Source organism: Megalops cyprinoides, chromosome 17 (genome assembly GCF_013368585.1).
Source record: "Megalops cyprinoides isolate fMegCyp1 chromosome 17, fMegCyp1.pri, whole genome shotgun sequence".
Taxonomy (NCBI): Eukaryota; Metazoa; Chordata; class Actinopteri; order Elopiformes; family Megalopidae; genus Megalops; species Megalops cyprinoides.
The window spans coordinates 14,271,354-14,290,214 of NC_050599.1; the positions used below are offsets into that span (position 1 = coordinate 14,271,354).

The window sequence follows — 18,861 nt, forward strand, 5'->3', positions numbered from 1 at the left end:
TTACCAATTGATGATTTTTCAATAAAAAATATCGGCCAAAACCAAAACAACGGACTTTACACTTTACAATTAAAAGTTTTGTCTCGCATTGTCAACGACAAAGTTCTGCAACCGGAACTCCTTCCAAAAGCTTAAATTGTGACCGGAACTTCTAAGTCGGATCAGGAAAGAACGTAGAATATCATTGTCTCACGGTGATAAAGATTTTGTAATTTAAGGCAAATTTTTTCCCGTTATATTTCCACCAATCAAATGTCATGCATACACCTCGCACTAACCTGTCTAGAAAGCCTGTTTAGGCTGAATCGATTAAATCCACATATTTATTTAAGATATTTTTCTTTAATATTATATTGTTTATATACAATGGTTCCTGAGAGCCGAAAAGGATCATTTTCGCAACAATAGCCTTTTACTCTAATATAGACTCACGAAATATCCCGTATGAAATCACAGCTTGATACCTTTTTTGTTTCTATATCCTCTCAGAACTTGCTAATGCAAGTGAGCAAACACAGAATAGATTAAAACAAAACAAAAAGTTTACAAGAACATTGAAGTAGCCTACTTTAAGGTACATATTAGAATGCAGTTAAAATCTTAAATTATTTAATTGACATTAATGTTGACTTTATGCAATCTATCTAGCCTGCCTTCTTTGGCTGTTTCATCTTCATGACAGCCACGTAAAGGGAGAGTTAAAGGGGAGGAACTGTACCCAACCACTCCCATACTTACCACAAAATTACCGCAGCGGTTGCCTTCAATACTATACAATATAGGGACAATTGCACATTATACTTGAGCACAAACGACTCGTTTTTATCGGCGCATTAAAATGATTCGGAGTGTTGCTGCCTTTAACAGCACTTGGGTTTTTGACTGCTGTAATTTCGGGCTGCATCAAAGCCTGTTCCCTTAGAATCAAGTTCGGCAGTCTTCCAAACGCAGTGAAGGAATAACTGAGCGATTGTCGCCTTTCTTCGTTTCATCTGGTTGAGGCACAATGCGATGACGGATTTCTTTCCTTTTGTCTGTATGCTGGGAATGGCTTGGGCAACTTTTCGCTGTGTGCTTTAAATAGCCTATATATATTTGTGCTTGTCTTCGACAACTCCTCAGCGTTTAACGATATACCACTAAGTATACAGGTACGAGGTCTAACCATGGATACCACAGTGAATTCAGAGAAATCTCACCTCATTAATGAAAAGAACGCGAAAATGTATTCACTGAAACTAAAAAGGTAAGTTTTTCTGCTTTGGTCAGTTGAGTTTATTCTAATATGAGACCATTCAGTTTCGGTGAATATGAATTCAGCTGTTGCCGCATGTTTCTTTTCTTCCTGTGCCCCACATCACTGCATCAGTCTGTACCCTGACAGATGTGCACAAAATGTTGGAAATTCACTTTCAATAGCTACCATCAAGACAAATTGTGTATGTAATTATATAATAGACATATAATCTATATGTCTATCACAATGCATAAGAATAAATTGAACCAATAAATAAATATGCGTAGAAAATTCATCAGTGGAGATGATGATGGTGACGATATAGACTTTATTATTATTATTATTATTATTGTTATTATTATTATTATTTCAACATTCTGTTTTCAGAATGTCTTCATTGTCTTGTATAAATTGCTTTAAAGGCTCAGCTCATATTCGGCTTGATATGGAATGTCATTTTCCGTGTTGACTGACAATTCATCAATCAAATGAGGACAGGAACTGACACGATAGTATTCAATTAATTACTTACAATACTGCGCATTGTACACATCAGTTACAGCAACATCTCGTTATTTTTATTGATGATTATGATGGTGGTGATGATAATACAGTCTCAATGTAGTTTTTATTTTTCAAAATAAAGGGCTAGGCTTACAAACATAGCGCATTTCCTTATCTAACAGATGGAATCAGTTTTTTTTTTTGTTTTTACATTAAATAGTCTCTTGAGGGCTAAATGTTTTGCCACGAAATAAGTGATGCAGCTTCAACCATATGCCTCCGTCCCACATTACAGTATTTACATTTTTTTTTCGATGATTTGAATGAACAATCAGAATACTACATTTATATAGCGACTCACTCTATTCATAGAAAACCTTGGTCTGGTGTACGCTTGCTCCCATTAACCAGGCAGTGTGTGAAATGTTTTATGTGAATGAACAAATTCATTTCCATGCCTCACTTCATTTAAGACAGTGCTTGACGAATGGCGTGGGGAGCTTCGTTGAACACTAATATGTTCAAATAAACCCATCATCTCTCATTACGGGAATCTGATAAGGCAAAGACACCGAAAGAGAACTAATCCATTCTACGTTTCTACCCTTTAAAGCTACGTGTGCTTGAAATTGCATATGTGCTGCCGAAATTAGTGATAGCTTGCAATAGTCCTTAAATCCTCTGGTGAATACGTTTTCACGGCGGTATTGTCGCAGTATCACCATGTGCAGCAATATGTGCAGTGTTTGACTCTGAGTAAAGTAGGCTACTCTGCACGTGCGTACACAGTGTGCACTGACGTTTGCATAAACTCTGTAAGAGCTGATTTAAAAATTGCAGTGTAATGCAGGGTTTGTGAGTAAAAGCTGTTTCGTGGTCATTTTTTAAATACAAAATTACATTATGACTTTAACTTTACAGCTCATGATAGCGATACTTATTTACACGTAAATCAACTAACACGTAAAATTACGGCTAAATCTGCGGTTGTCATATGGGTGTATAAATGAAAAATGCATGATACGGTATTTCTGTATCCATACTGATAAGAGGAACTCCTGTACACTTATATACACTATATAAAATATATACTTATAATCCTGAAAAGCCCCAAATCATAGGCCTATTTAGAAACAACATATCAAATAAACACATATGTTGTGTGTACAAAATATATCCATATTTTCAAGGTAGATACAGCCTAGCTCTGGTATAAACGGAAAGTGTCTGCATAGAAAATACCACTGCTATACACCACTGCTTTTCTTTAATTTAATGTAAGAACCTACATGTCAGTTAGTATTCAAAACCTCAAAGTGTCGTATTTGGACTTAATTTGTACAAATAATAAAATGAAAGTATTCCCATACCATGCGAAAATATAATTTTTAATTTGAGGTTAAAATACCTAATGTCTGCATTCCGCAATGTATGGTTGTAAAGACTTGAATGCAGATTCTCTGGATATTTGGATCTGAATAACTGTCGCACGACAATTATTTTGATTAGCTAACTAATAACTAATAACGCTTTACAAACAAGATTAATTCTAAAACAAAAACTGAAAACCTGAAAAGTACAACCTGTACTAACCTTTTTTTTGCTATAACTGCAGAAGGCTCAAACACATGTTAAAAGTGTTTAACCTCAAAATAAGATCAAACGTCTGTTTATTTACAATAGCCTACCATATTCTCTAATATAAATTTTGATATGGTCTACTGCGTTTCTTCCAGAGATTTGTTTTACTTTGAATTAAATAAAAGTATTGTAAATATTGACCAACTAAACAACTCTATAACCAACTAATAACATATGGTCTATATATTATCAAATAGCTTTGAAAAATATCCGAGGAAAGCTGATTGTCTGGCTTTAAAAGGAATTGTAGCAAGGGATTGTCCATAAAATGGACTGAATTTGTAGGTGTTTCATTATGATTGTCCTTTGCAATATGACAGGAGTATTCCAAACACAATTGAATAAAAACAGATTAGCGCATGTCTCGAATAAGATTTACCGTGTAATAAAAAGCGAATTATTTTAGATTCCATTTCAGAACCGTGGACAGCGGATGTGTCACGCTGCAGTGAAGTAAGGATGACATGAATAATCATGTTCTCCGCCGACTAACAGCTGATCGATGTGTAATTTACTCATACACAAACAACTGAGTGGTTATTCTGCAACAATACATGTACGAATACAAACACCACGTTGTTTAATTGGTATATTGATCTATTACAGTGCGCACATATTGTCCACAAGCCGTAATCGTTGAAATACGGACGTAAAGTGTTTTGATTGCTGGGATGCCATTACTAAGTGGCATTATTTTGAATGACCAACTTGGAATATGATATATATCATGCGAATGCTGAGCTTTTCTAGGCTTTTCAATATTTAGGTAAAATTAAAAGTAGATATATCCTTTACAGAACCACGGTTTTATCACTGGAAAAATATTAATGGATTTAACATATCTAGATTGTAGTAGAGTCTTAGGAGAAAGGGTAAAGGCTAACTGGACAATCCACAGTGTTAGTGGTGAAGTATGCATTTTATTTGTCTAACACCGATATAATAGAGTTTTGATACATACCTATGTAAAAACATCCTATTTTCTCCAGTAAAATATTGCTTCATGTTTTTTCTGAATCCATAACTGTGTTCGAAAAGTATGACATGTAGCCTAATGCATATATGCATTATTCATTGATTATTTTGATTTTACTACTTGCAGGATTATCAACAGACACTAGTGACAAACGTTTGCCTCATCTCGAATTACACACCTTGAATTACTTCTACATAATCCACTACAACAAGCAGATGTCTATGCAATTCATACGCACAAACACAATCAGAGATTGCAGACCTTCACTGCTTTGATGCAACATTGACCTCTAGTGGTACAACCTGGTTATTGCACCCCTTGGATGCGGCCTGACAAACAGACATTGAGGTAAACGTATCCTTTATAATGAGCATGAGCTAACAAAGACTTAACCTGTGCTAATTCAGTCTATCTCGAACAAAACAATATGCACCAAATTCTAAGTGTACTGAAGGTACGCGTCCATATTTATGCAGAAACAGAAATAATTAGGTGGAATTTTGTTTGATTGCACACTCAGTTGATGTCAGTTGTTAGCATTCAGTATCCAAATTATCTCATGTTTTCTTCGATAATTTCCATATACTGCTAATTATAATACTACGGTAAATTCTGTCACCATATAGTGTAGCCAAACAGCATTGCTTTTGTGACAAACCCTACCGCTAGTCTACTTTTTCATTTTAAACCAAGATAAATCCTTCTTTTTAAAAGAGTATGAAGACTGTTTTCGTAAGCAGTGTTATGTCTCCTTTTCATTTTCTTGAAACCTTCATCTCCATGGTTAAGCTTGAAAAACCTGATTACTGTGGCCGTCCGTTCTGACTGTGCTGTGCATTCTTTAGATTGTTCAACACTTCTGTAGCTGTCTACATTAAACAGCAAAATGCACTTGGATTCATACATCATCATCAAGGAGGAGACACATGTAATTACAATGCAGTTAAATATCAAACTGTCAATGTAAGCACATTAATGCCACATAATGGGCATATTGCTGCTTTATAAGTGTAATCACATGTAGGGTCAAAATGGAGCTGGGTTAGGTTCAATGTTGGGTTACTCAGATGACAGGAGCAGTCACATAAACTACACACTCATGACCCATACAATAAACCTGTAGCATGATGTGCACTGTATTTAAAAAAAGTGTTTTATTTCTATCTGAGACCACTCAGTGGATTTTAAAATAAGGACACAATGTCACTACCTAAGTGAATGTACATCTGAGAAAAAAAATGTATTTTAAAAAATAATTAACTCTAATTTTGTCTGTAGTTTTTGGCTTAAAGATAGAGAGACAACAGATATAATAAAAACAAGGACTTCAGTCCTTTCCTTTTGAGTCACAGAGCAGAAATCCTTCCAGAAGCAACTGTACTGTAACCCTCTTCACAGTGTAGTCCTTTTTCCACATCATTAGTGATAGTGCTTTCTCAAATTAAGCCTAATTGACAAAGATGTCACACAAAAACTGTACAGATGATGTGGTTAATTAAAGCCTATTAGGATAACTGTCTGTGGAAAGAATGGAGAGTGCATTCAAGAGGGAGGAAAAGATCTTTCTAAAATCATCTATTAGGACTATGCCAAAATTTTCCAAGACAGCAAAGTCAGTGTAGTTGAAAGTTGAAAATGGATGATAGCACCAGTCCATGTAGTCCAAGTATTATCTACTAGTCTACTTACAGGATTTAACATTTGTTTGAATTAAATTATACTTCAAGGGAATATATTTATCAGCTTCCCTTAAATTTGTTGTTTTTTTTTGTCCTAATCATTGTTTTTGTGTAAATAGTTTGATATGGAAGAGGGTAATCACTAAGAATTGAATTACCTTCACAATTTAGAGGAGTTAAAAGATCTCCTGACTGGGGAACAAGCAAGACTGTGCCATTGATATGCAGCAAATCAAGTCTGAGGTACAGTAATGAGTCAGACATCCCCAGCTAAGGCGCTGCAGTGACGTTATTCCTGACGCTGCAGTGATCACAGACTACTGCACCCTGATCAACGCCATTTTCACAAGTGCTGCTGTTGCAAAGCTCCAGCATGGTCTTTGGTTCTGAGGATGCCCAGCATTGAAGCTAGTTCCCTGATCTTAAGGGGTGAGGGGGGGTCACTGATGCATGCTGCCGGGCCACCTCTCTGTGAGGGCAACAGACCGGATCAACCGCTTTGGAAGCGTGCAAGCCCACCAGGGAAATCTGTACATCAGGCAAGCGGCTCAGTACACAGTGTGATCGCCTTCCTTTGGACAGACCATTCTCCGATAAACGCTCAGGCTACATTTCTCAGGGACTAAGAAGAAACGTGGCGTAGTGCAAAAGAGCAGGGCTTGAAACCCAAAAATTGCCAGCTCAATTTCAAGGCAGCCCACTGCTGCTGTACCCTTGGGCGATGTACTATAACCCAAATTGCCTCAGTGAATATCCATCTGTGTGAAAATTGTAAGCTGAGTAAGTAACTCTGGATAAACGCATCTGCTATGCAAAATGCAATCTGTGAACATTGTTGCTTTGTTGGCACCCTCTTCTTCTACAAACATCCCTACTGAGTTGCCCTGAAATATACTGAAATGTGCTAGTGTTTTCCAGTGGACAGACAGCTCGTGCTCCTCTGCACTAATACAGAAGTACTAGTTGACATTGGTAAATCAGATGGACACGGCAAGCAGGGTCCTAAAAGCTTGTGCACACAGTGTTTCCAGGAGATGTTAAGCATAGCTGTGACAGCAGGAGTTTGATCAGGAAGTTATTATCCTCAACCTGCTTTAGAATCACCAGTGAAAAATCACTCCCAGTGGCCATCACTCCTAAGAGCAGCAAGGTTTCTCAACCCAGAAAAGCTGAGCAGTGGTTCTGGGTGCAATGTGTCAGGGCTGCCCCAGTCAGTGGAAGCTCCGCTGATTAATCACTCTCCAAATGAAGGGCTCCTCAGTCTAGCTGACGATAATAGCTATTGGCCACATGACGGGACCAATTTCGAAATGCCCTTCCCAATAAGGCCATAAGGTACTGAGACTGGCATCACATCTCAGATCACTGTCAAGATCTGGGGCGCTTTTCCCCTTGAGACCGACTGCATCAGGCTCTCATGCTCTCTGCCCTCAGTTTTCTTATCTTCGGGTTCCCATGAATGGTGCCGGCAGTAGAACACTCAATCTTCACCTTATGTCCCTTCATCATGTTTAAAAACCCTACCAGGCCAGGGCTTTGTGAAACATGATTATATTAAATTATATTATATGATGATTTCAGATCATTCCTGACATGAAAGCATGCTCATTTGTTTGATTTTTTTTTTTTTTTACTGTTATACTTCAGACCTGAGATTAGAAGTAATTATTACAATTATTCACTCACAATTAAGTTGGTAAAGATGCAATTTTCATCACTTCTGGTGGATTGCTGAATCAAAACGTAATTGTGTGTGTAAAGATTATGAAGTCTGAGCATGGGATCACTCTGGGTGATGATTTCACGCACTGCTGGCCCTAGACATACCCCCAGGTTCCTGCAAAATATGCATTTGTTTTCTTTTCAGTGGAAATCTGAAGAGCTAATCTCTGCATAACTTGAAGATATACATAAAATATTTGCAAGGCAAATACATTTTTGTCATGTTGATTCGTTCAAGGGTCCCCTATACCTCAGTGCAGATGGGGAAATCTTCCCCCACTTTTTTCAGTAACAGTTGTGTGCTGCTCTTATTTCATCTCCATCAGTGCAAGACAATCTTTAATTAGCAAACGAGCAAAATTAGCAAATGAGCAAATAATTGGCTCCATATGACTACAATGAAGCTTGTGTAGAGCAAAATGCAGCTCGTGCTGAGGAGATGTGGAGTGGTATTCAGGGAACGGACTCTTGATCCGAGGGATACGGATTCACAATGCAAGATGGACACAGCTCTTGGGCATAGTACATTACCATTGCTGCTCAAGGAAAATTTCAAATGCAAAAAATCAGTTATAGACAGTGTATAATGCCAATTAATAAGTATTGTAGTTTTCACTGGAAAAGCACTCCAGAATAAATTATTTAACAATGTTATTTTTTCTGTCCATTATGAAAGGATATATTTTTGGACACAGAGAGTAATACAGATGATGTGGACTTCATTTTAGTTTCTGCTGCAACATAGCTTCAATTATGATAGATATATTTACTTTATTTATGTATAGATAAGTTAACTATATAGGGTGATAGATGCTAATGAGTCAAATTAATTTCTATAACAAAAATTTCTAGCAGGATAGGCCTGTTTACCAAAGCATTTTAATTCTAGATAAACGTTTGGTTGGTTTTCCATCATAGGATTTATTAGGTTCAAGTGCAAAGGAAAAATAATTTTTTAAGTTCTGTATTTTTAGGTAGTGCTATAAAAACCTTTTGAAATCACACTTAACGACATGAAACATTATACTTAAAATTTGAGTTTGAATGCTGCAAGGTGATTTGCATGACAATTATCCAGCCCTTGAGAACCTTGATGGTCAAACACTATCCATAATTCCTGTTTACCTTTAACATCACTTCATGGGAATGCACGTCCCAATTTATATGAATTAATGAGAGATGAACTCGAGGTTAACGAAGTAAGGCTATCTTACGGGCGCGGCACGTGAAATGCGGAGATTTGAATACTCTCGCGCATCCAGAAGGCAATTACGCTGCGGTCCCCAGGGTGTGATTAAACAGACGCTCTTCTCCACTCCACCGACTCCATTCATGGCTGAAGTGTCCCTGGGAGAAGGAGTGATGGAGTCGGTGCCCGGAGCCGGGTTATCTCCTGTGTGTCGAGATTGCGCTTTTCCAGCTCATTAGCCTCATCATCCCGAGTCTCATCTGAGCAAGAGAGTTAAAAAAAAAAAAAAAAATCAGGCCAGTCAGCGGATTTTTGGCCGCGATACTGATTGAATTTTAATCTGATGTGCGTTTGTGAGACTTATTTGTGAGGGAGGCTGTGAGGAAGTCCAGTATCTCAGGACCACATATGTATGCTGTGGGCTGTAAAACTGATACTGATTCTGGTATTTTACTCGCATCAACTCAGGAAGCTAATTCTGTTCATTAAGTATATAAAAAGCACAATTGCAGTGTATGGACGCACCTACTCATAGAAGGGGGCTTTTCCACATTCTAGAACAATAGTAAAGACATCAAAACTATGAAATAACACAGATGTAATTATTCAGAATCCAAAAGGTGTCAAACAAACAAACAAAAAAACAAAACTGTCTTATATTTGAGATTCTTCAAAGTAGCCAAAAATATTTTTTAAAGTTACATTTTTTTTGGAAAGAAATTCATACAAACACATCAACTTCACTATTTATATTTGTCTAAGAAACAAATTTAAAGCATTTAATTCTTTAGATCAAAATGTCTTTGAATGCATGTTTCTCATCATTCCACAGCATACCTACGCAAAATACAGTATATGAAATACATGACGAAATATAGTAATGTAATGCATATGTTGTGTATATCACTAAATATGTAAATATGATTGATCTTTTTCACAAATTGAAGCATATTTTGTAAAGCTACATCTATGATAAATAGTAATCATTGTATTAGGTGTTGTATTGTAATTGACAATGTTCATAGACTCTACAGTATATGTATGAAATTAGTCACATAAAGGATTGTTGAAATACTGTATATAAAGTATTTTGGATTTAATATTTCACCATGTATGGACAGGTATTGTTTTATTTCGATGGGGAGTAACTGAGTCTGCCTCTCTGTGGTCCAGCCCATTTTCAGGGTCCAAGGAGGGCTATCCCAACTTTCCCTTTGAGAATGGAGATGCGGCTGGTGCCATCGAGCTGAAGCGGCCCGTCGGCGCACACTGCCATGGCAACAAGGCAACGTGTGGCGAAAGCCGTGAGAAGCTGATAGCCAGGAAGAAGCTATACATTGCCTCTTTAGTTTGCCTGGTCTTCATGATCGGAGAGGTCATAGGTAAGGGTCCATTCAAAATGCAGCTATAGTCTAACTAGAGTGCATCTTGACATATTGCAGGCAACTGATAACCTCTTAACATTGCTGTGATATTGTAGCAGTACAAATACTAAATACTCTAACTCATATATTAGTTAGGCATACTGCTGCGTGCCCTACTACTCCTGCTCAGGGTTTGACCAGACATCATTAATATACAACAAAATGTCTATGAAACTTCTTTCATAGATAAATATGGGTCGTGTTGTGATAACCTTTGGACAGATATATAAGTTCTGTTGAAATATTTATGCTTCCCATATCTCATTTCTTAGACCATCTTTTATTCCTCTGTAAATGTAGAGATCACTTTCAGACTGAGATAAATGTGATCCCAGAATGGAGAAAAATAGTATGGGAAATAAGAACTTGTGACAGTCCTGCATTAACATTCTGTTGCACTCTGTGCAAAGTCTGGGCACCCAGCCAGCTTTTAAATCATAATTCAAATTCCTATAATTGTACTTGCTCCAGAAAACTTTAAGACTTCTGTTCAACTTTTGTAATATTATGGGGCTGGGGGTTAGAATAGATGCAGCAGAGAGGAACTGAAATTCAGGGTCACTGGTTTCTTTTGATTGTTTCATGGATGTGGAAGAATGGCACTGGCATTATCGTTTTGATTCCAAGCATATATTCAGTTGTAGACTTTTATTTCTTTATCCTACCATCTTGTCTGGTTTTGCAGACACTTGCCCTAAATATTTAAATCTTTTAAGCAATTTGCTTTATGGATTCTGTGTTCCATAAATTGTGTGTCAAAGAAATCAATGCCCTGCTCAATATTTCCTCAATGTAAAGCGCATGGATCCCTTGTTGATGGTTTGACAGGTGAACATCGAGCTCTTGATGATGGGATTTCAATGTTGTACAGTGAATGGAGAGTGTATTCTCTCATGAGCTTTGAAATACGGCAACCCGACGACACTATATTGTGTTTGGTAATGCATTTTAAGTCTCAGGTGAAGTTCCCCTCTCTGAATATTGATTAAAGAGACATCTAATGATGGAAAAAACGCTGCCTCTGAATTTTATGTGACCCTGAGACTAGACCTGACATAGGTTTAGATATATTCTACACTAGACAGAATGAAGATCCTAGTCAGGCTGAATAAACTATTCACAGCATTAAATGTTCTTATGGCTCTTACCAGCCCTGTCTCATCCTCAGACATGCATGTACAGAATGTGTTTCCTGTCACTGTAGGTGGCTACCTGGCCCACAGCTTGGCCATCATGACCGATGCTGCGCACCTTCTCACCGATTTTGGCAGCATGATGGTCAGTCTCTTTTCCCTGTGGATCTCCTGTAGACCCCCCACCAAGACCATGAACTTCGGATGGCACCGTTCAGGTCAGGGCTCGTACAATAGTTTGCCATCATAATGCAGAGCAACATGGTTTCTGCTGGTTGTGTGGAGTGATTTTTATAAGCTGAAAAAAGTGGGAGCCCATTGATTTCTTAGGGGAGTATCATGTGTAGATCCCTTTTCAGTTCACTTACGTCAGTAATGATGTATGATACTTATTTTCTTTATACTTTTATGCTACCCTGTTTGTTGGTTGTACATTAGGCTCATCTCACTGTGACAACCTCAGCACTCTTGCAGTAGTACTGAGATGTGACAAATGCCATCACAGTGCAGTCACACAGTGCACGACAGTGAGGTGGGTGTAAAGTATAGTATAGGCACTACTCCACTGTTGTCATCCAAGCAGTTTAGAGGTGTCTGACAAAGCATGGGATACCTGAGAGTGGTGAGTAGTGGTGAGAAACCTTGGCTAACCTACCCACCGCTATCTTCGGCAGAACAAGGCTAGTTTGGTCCGTCACTGTATGCTCCCAATTATAGTTAGCAGATGACATAGCAATAGGACTAAGCCAGAACAACTGCCTTAACTGGCTGAGCCACTCAGGAGCCCCAGTACATCTTTTAACAGAACATCAGATATGTCGTTTATGAGCTCTGTTTATTCCAACCACACTGTGATTCATCCTGAACTTTGGCTGGCAAATCTATGCAAGTGTAATTTGTTTTCTTCTGTCATAATGTGTTTAGTTCATTTTATCGAACCACTGAACTTAAGCTGTTGTGCCAGAACAAAAAAATGTAAACACTTGTTTAAATTGATCGCTTCAAATTAAGGACTAACCACAAGTGAATTGTGGTTAGACTGAATCTGAGCCAAAGTGTCTTAGCCAAGAAAATGCACTGCAGGTGCATGTTGATTGCAAAAAGCTTAACTCATTACCAAAGGAACTGCATTGCATACACAAGTGTCCAATTCAGGGGGTGCATTGTATTTCAGGGTGCTGTAAGCCAGAGAAATTTAATAAATTTGAAGTGAGTGCTGCCTAGTCTGAAACATGGCATCCACAGCCATGTATGACATCTTAGAATGTGACAAACACATGCATACTTTCCTAAAGCCAAGGGCCGGTGAATGATTAAACCTAAAATTGCTCTTTAACATCAAAAATGTTACCTTTTGTTCCATAGAGATACTGGGAGCCTTGGTGTCAGTGCTGTCCATCTGGATCGTGACAGGAGTGCTGGTGTACCTGGCCATTGAGAGAATCGTTAAAAATGACTACGAGATTGAAGGCCACGTGATGCTTATCACCTCTGGCTGTGCAGTTGTGGTCAACATCATGTGAGTCTCTCACAGGTTTTTAATACCGATTATTCATAATGTGTGCACAGAGAAGCAGGCTCTCAGATTGTTGTCAGCATGTCCAACTGATGGCATCCGCCACTGAACATGTGTCACGGTAGTGTTTGTCAAAGCACCGCCTTAGAGCTATACAGCTATATTACCTGCTTTGTGAGGAAGATGTCATGTGATGTCATCTTTTGTCCCTGTTTGTCCACTTTACTCCTCAGAATGGCTTATATCCTGCACCATTCCACCACCTTCCATGGTCATGGCTCGGGGTACCAAAAGATCGACGAGGGAGGGGTGAGCCCGGTTGGCCACGGCCACTCACATACCCTCTTAGGTAGCCATGGCAACACCAGCGTGAGGGCGGCCTTCATCCATGTGGTGGGGGACCTGTTACAGAGTGTGGGAGTGATGGTAGCTGCCATCATTATCTACTTCCGGGTGAGTTTTGACTTCACCTCAGCACCTACAGAAGGTCCCTCTGGTATCTGTGAATTGGCTCTCATACATATACTAGGCTGGGTTTACATTTAAACTTACTTTCACCCTACTGTAATAAATATATTGCATTGAGAAGTGCCCTTTAAAAGGTACAAGCAATATGCACTGACAAACCAGGATGAGCTGTAAAGATAGTAAAGAAAATTCTTAAGCTTCTTTTAATTGCACATGGCTAATGCATTATGGCACTTGCTGGAGCATGCTGTCTGATGCCATTTGTCACATAATCATTGCCTCCTGTTCTTTCTGCCTGCTCTCACAGCCGGAATATAAAATAGCCGATCCAATTTGTACCTTCCTGTTCTCCATGTTTGTGCTGGGAACCACACTCACAATCCTGAGGGATGTCTTCAGAATACTCATGGAAGGTAAACTAGCAATTTTGTTGCCAGTTCAAAATAGATGCAAGTACCCATTGGTCTTGTTTAATAGGATACACCTCACATTTTCCTTTATTAGAGCTTGTGTCGTCTGCAGAGATATCAAATTAAGTGGGCATTATTATTATTGAACAATTGCACCCCCCCCCCCCAAAAAAAAAAATGTATACAGTAGTTGTCTAATGTAAACAATTTAGAATGTAGTGGAGACTGAGAGCTTGAATGGTACATTGAAATGATTTTCAGAGTTTTCAGTTCAGCCTATTTCTCCGTGTTTGCCACTTGTATAGCCATTTTTTAAAGCATACTCTTCAGCATATGATACATGTGGTTGTGTTTTTCTACTTTTTTTTTTCAACAGGGACGCCCAAGGGTGTTGAGTTCAACTCCGTGAAGGAGGTGCTGCTGTCCCTGAAGGCGGTGAAGGCCATGCACAGCTTGCATCTCTGGGCTCTGACCCTGGGTCAGTCCCTGCTGTCTGTCCATGTGGCCATCGGTGAGAGCACCACTTTCTCTGTGCATTTCTGAGCCGGTGTACATTTGCCACCTCCTATCAGCATGAAGCGAAAAGGAGCCTCCTCCTGCCACCTCCGCTGCGGCCAGTTAGCTGGGACAAGACAGACGCTGTTACTCCACCTCACTGAGTAGATTACATAGGTGACAAATGAACACTTTCCTGTGGGGGATATGTTGGCAGCAATGTAGCATAGTGGCTAAGGAGCAGGACTCGTAACCAAACGTTATGAGTTTGATTCCCCGCTGGGGCACTGCTGCTGTACCCTTGGAAAAGGCACTTAACCCACAATTTCCTCAGTAAATATTGAGATATAAATTGATAAATGGATAACATCTGCTCAATGCCAGTAATGTTATACAATGTAATATTGGTAGATGCATACATTCTTATAGCATGTGGTTCACCTGCAGAAAAGAAGAAATTACTCTCACTCAGAAAAAGACATAAAAGTAAATAAGTAAAGAAGCAAATGATATTGGTGGTTATTGAGGAAGTGTCAGGGGTCACGGTGAATGATACTCTCTGCTGTTTTGCAGAGGAGAATGCGGACCCTCAGAGTGTCCTGAGAGAAGCTACCGAGCTGCTCCAGACCAAGTTCGGCTTCTACAGCACCACCATCCAAGTGGAGCAGTACTCGGAGGACATGGCTTACTGCTCACTGTGCCAGGACCCAATGGACTGAGGCTTCCGTGGCAACAGACAGGCCTTTTCTGCAGGAAGAAGGGGCCACAACTGGGAGGGGGTGCTCTGTGGGTAACTGGTGTAGAACACGCATACACATTCTAAAGCATCACAGAGGGACTGCAGCCGAGATGGAATCGATGTGCAAACTCAATCAACACCCAGACTCCATGACGTGGGCACAGGTTTTTTTTTTTTTTTATCCGCCAACCAGGCAGATATCTCACTAAACTTGAAGTAAACTCCTCATCATGCCAAAGAAAATTGTACCTTATATCATGTAAGGGTCATATCTATAACTTAGTAGTAAAAGTCTTCAGACTTTTTGTAATTCCCACCTGTGGAGGGTGAGAATAATAAATAAATAACAAAACATGTCAAACTTGCACATGGTAAGAGGTATATGTTCTAGTGACATATTAATGCAGGCACTATGCCTTTCAACAGAGAAAGAGCCTTTAGCGAATTCCTCCTCCACTCTCTGGTGGTCTGGTGGGAAAGCACCATTTTTAGTCAATATCGCTTTTTCTGTTCTGATAAGCGATATTGCACAAGACCAGACTTCTATTTTCAAAAGTTATCTAGAAACAAGAGCCGAAAGATTATGTGGATGCCAAAGCAAGGTATTGATTTCAGATGCCCCAAATGAAAAGACTTGTCCTCAGCTGACATCAGCTCACGTCGAAATGCTGATGGCGCGCAAGCCAACAAAAGCCAACAAAAGCCACTGAAGTCTATGGCTTGTGCTAGCTCTGTGAACACAGCCAATCAGGATTCATTGTTTTTACAGAACAGGACAGTATAATTGCCTGTCCTGCAGCTCAGAGAGAAAAAGATGGTTATTGATGTGACTACCATAGAACCAATCTGAAATCTATTTTATTCGATGCTACAGGGTGGTAATCTTTGCTGTGATACAGTGGAGCACTAATACATGCTCACTTGACAAACTAAACATAATATTGTAAGTACAGAAAGAAATTTCAAGATGTCATATTACTTGTTTCAGATGTGATATTACTTAATTACTTCCTACAAAACTTTGCCAGTTAACAGTATTATCCCATGACATGCTAGACTACCCTATAGAAATGTCTGTACGAACAGGCTCTTCTATGCTGACATAAATTATCTACAGTTACCTTGAGCAACGTGTAGTATTTTCATTAATAAAAATGGATAAATAGCTTTAAGAGACTTTACAATAGTGGATTCTGACCTGTGTGGTCTCACATAAAACTGCAGTACCTACACACCACAGAATCAAGTCTCCTGAAATGGTGGCATCTTACAGTCAGTTATTCCTGGGGTGGGTGTGTGTCCGGACTCAGCTGTATGTCTAATGGTGATTTTAGTATCTCTTAATATCATCTGTGGTATTTTGTGCAGCATTTCCATCTCTGGCTCCAGTTCCTCCACACTGCCGCAACTACCTTCCTACATTCCAGGGTGCTGGAGTCCCTAGACACCCTACACTAAGTTCCTACACCTGTAAGATCCTGCTGGATCCATGTGTCTCACAAACACACGCAGAGACATATATATGTGATTATTGATGTAATCCTGAATTTTAAAAAAAGTACAGTGATGTGTATCACGCCAAAAAAAGCATACAGTCAAACTGCAAGCAACATTCTATGATGTCACAAAGCCAGACATCCGCTTTTAACATTACGCAGATATTCACCGTACTTGTTGTGTTTTGATGCCTGTGGTAGAATACCGATGTTGTACCTCGCACCATTAAAACCATGGCAATATCAAGAAGGATGGGATTAGTTTTTCTCAAGCAGACACTTAATGCATGAGCAGTTCTTTTACATTCTACCATTGTGCGGAATTGTGTTGGACTGAAATATCTACAGATTAGACTGCCAATCTGCCAATAAAATATGAGGATTTAGCTGCTATGGGTCACAAAAATGTCCTCATATTATTCTATTTTGATCACTTTTGATATAATTAACTATTTTAAATGTAATTTTTTTATTGCCATTTATAAACCGTATTAAAAGCGAACAAACAAGTAATTAAACAAATAAGAAATCCAAGTAGAACCGTTAAACCACGTTACAAAATATGACCTATGAATTATTTCCTGTATATTTTTATATTGTTTGCGGCGCAGGGTGAGATGGGGGTGGAAGTCATCTGATAGTATTCTCTGAGGAGGAAAGAGGTGCCAACGCAGGTCACAATGTCAAAGCAGGATAGGATGAGAAACCCATTTTCAGTTTTCAACATTTTTAATGTATAAATCACACCTGCTCAGGCTTTACTAGGTTAGCTAGCTTAAACCCTCAGTTTTTAAAGAATATTGTCCCATATAAATATATATATATACTGCCAAACCGAACAGAGAAATGTGATTAAACCTTTGCAGTCTATATTTTAAATCTATGAGTGGACTGAAGTTATTATTTTTACATGTTTTCAACATCAGAAGAGAATGAATTCTACTTGGTCTGACCTCTATTATGGGGCTTGCTGCTGTATATAGAGTTGCGAAGTGTTTCTTCACTGCCTGACTCTGAGGTGTGCGACTAGGGCTGAGCAAGGCCCTAATATGAATATATTACTGTACACTGTTGCTGTTAGCTACAGAAGAGGTACAGGTAGCAACCACCTGTATCAGGTAGTGAAGGTAACACCCACCTTTCTGATGCTTGAATCTGAACTAATTACAATACCAAGGTACTTTTTGTTTTGACCCAAGAATGAATACATACATCAATAATTATAAAACACATCTTCTGCCGTTATAATGCGAAGTTCTTATTTGTTAAGTGGTGTAGTGTGCCATTTAAGAACTCCATGTTGTACTGTGACTGTTGTAAATAAAAGTTGCTGTATTCTATGTGTATGATTACATTGTGAAAATGTGTAAATAAAATTGTTTACTGTACAAAATCTGTCCAATGTATAGATGTTTTATGGTGATATTGTTGCATACAATATGAAACCACAAGCCATTACAAAGCTGTCTGATATTTTAAGTGTCTCTCTGTACGGTGACGTTTTTGTAGTGTAATAAAAGTATGCAAATGAAGTTTGCTTTACGTCTTTCTTTACAAGGTCTGTTTTCAAATTGAATGCATAAATGTGGACAGGAATAAATAAACTTGCTTATTAACATCCTTGCAAAGAAAAGCATGGAATTAATCTCCTTGCCAGGTTTACAGACTGAATTACCCATCCAGTTACATCCCTAGAGTGCTAATGGTGAGTGAAGTACAGACCAGGCCAGACTTTTACTCCCCACTAAAATGGCCAGCTTTGGGTGCATCAAAAGTGACAGGGTTTAACTGTAGGACACCAACATTCTAATTCAATGAAGAGATCCTGTTTGCTTATCACAAAATGTATGTATGTAACAAACACCTCCATTTTCAGATTTCAGAAAAAGAGTGTGAAAAGGTTTACCCCAGTTTTAGCACTGATGAAGCCCCACGTTTCCAAGGCATGTTACACACTGCATGCAACATTCACAATACGCTTCTACACAAAATGATAAAAAGGACTGAAGGACCCTTGAAGAAAAGCCACAGCCATAGGTCTGGCCTAAAACCCTAGAAATACATTCAGACTGGGATTACTTTTATTTTCATAACCAAAAAGTGGGAAAATAGCTGCAGCGTAACTGCAACATAACCACCAAAACATAAACTGCAGGACACAGTTCTGACCAACATTACATTTCCTCAGCAGGAAACGGAACAAAAAAATTGAAAACAAACATAGAAGGCTGT

At 38.8% G+C, this 18,861-nt stretch overlaps 1 protein-coding gene across 1 annotated transcript; it reads left to right on the plus strand.

Annotated features, from left to right (window-relative positions):
• Window positions 1–1,166: 1,166 nt before the first annotated feature.
• On the plus strand, window positions 1,167–15,113 carry slc30a2 (solute carrier family 30 member 2). The gene is made up of 8 exons (XM_036550502.1): window positions 1,167–1,246; window positions 10,122–10,330; window positions 11,577–11,723; window positions 12,871–13,024; window positions 13,255–13,474; window positions 13,797–13,902; window positions 14,276–14,410; window positions 14,968–15,113. Exons 1-8 carry the CDS (start codon window positions 1,167–1,169, stop codon window positions 15,111–15,113), a joined length of 1,197 nt encoding a protein of 398 aa, XP_036406395.1.
• Window positions 15,114–18,861: the final 3,748 nt, after the last annotated feature.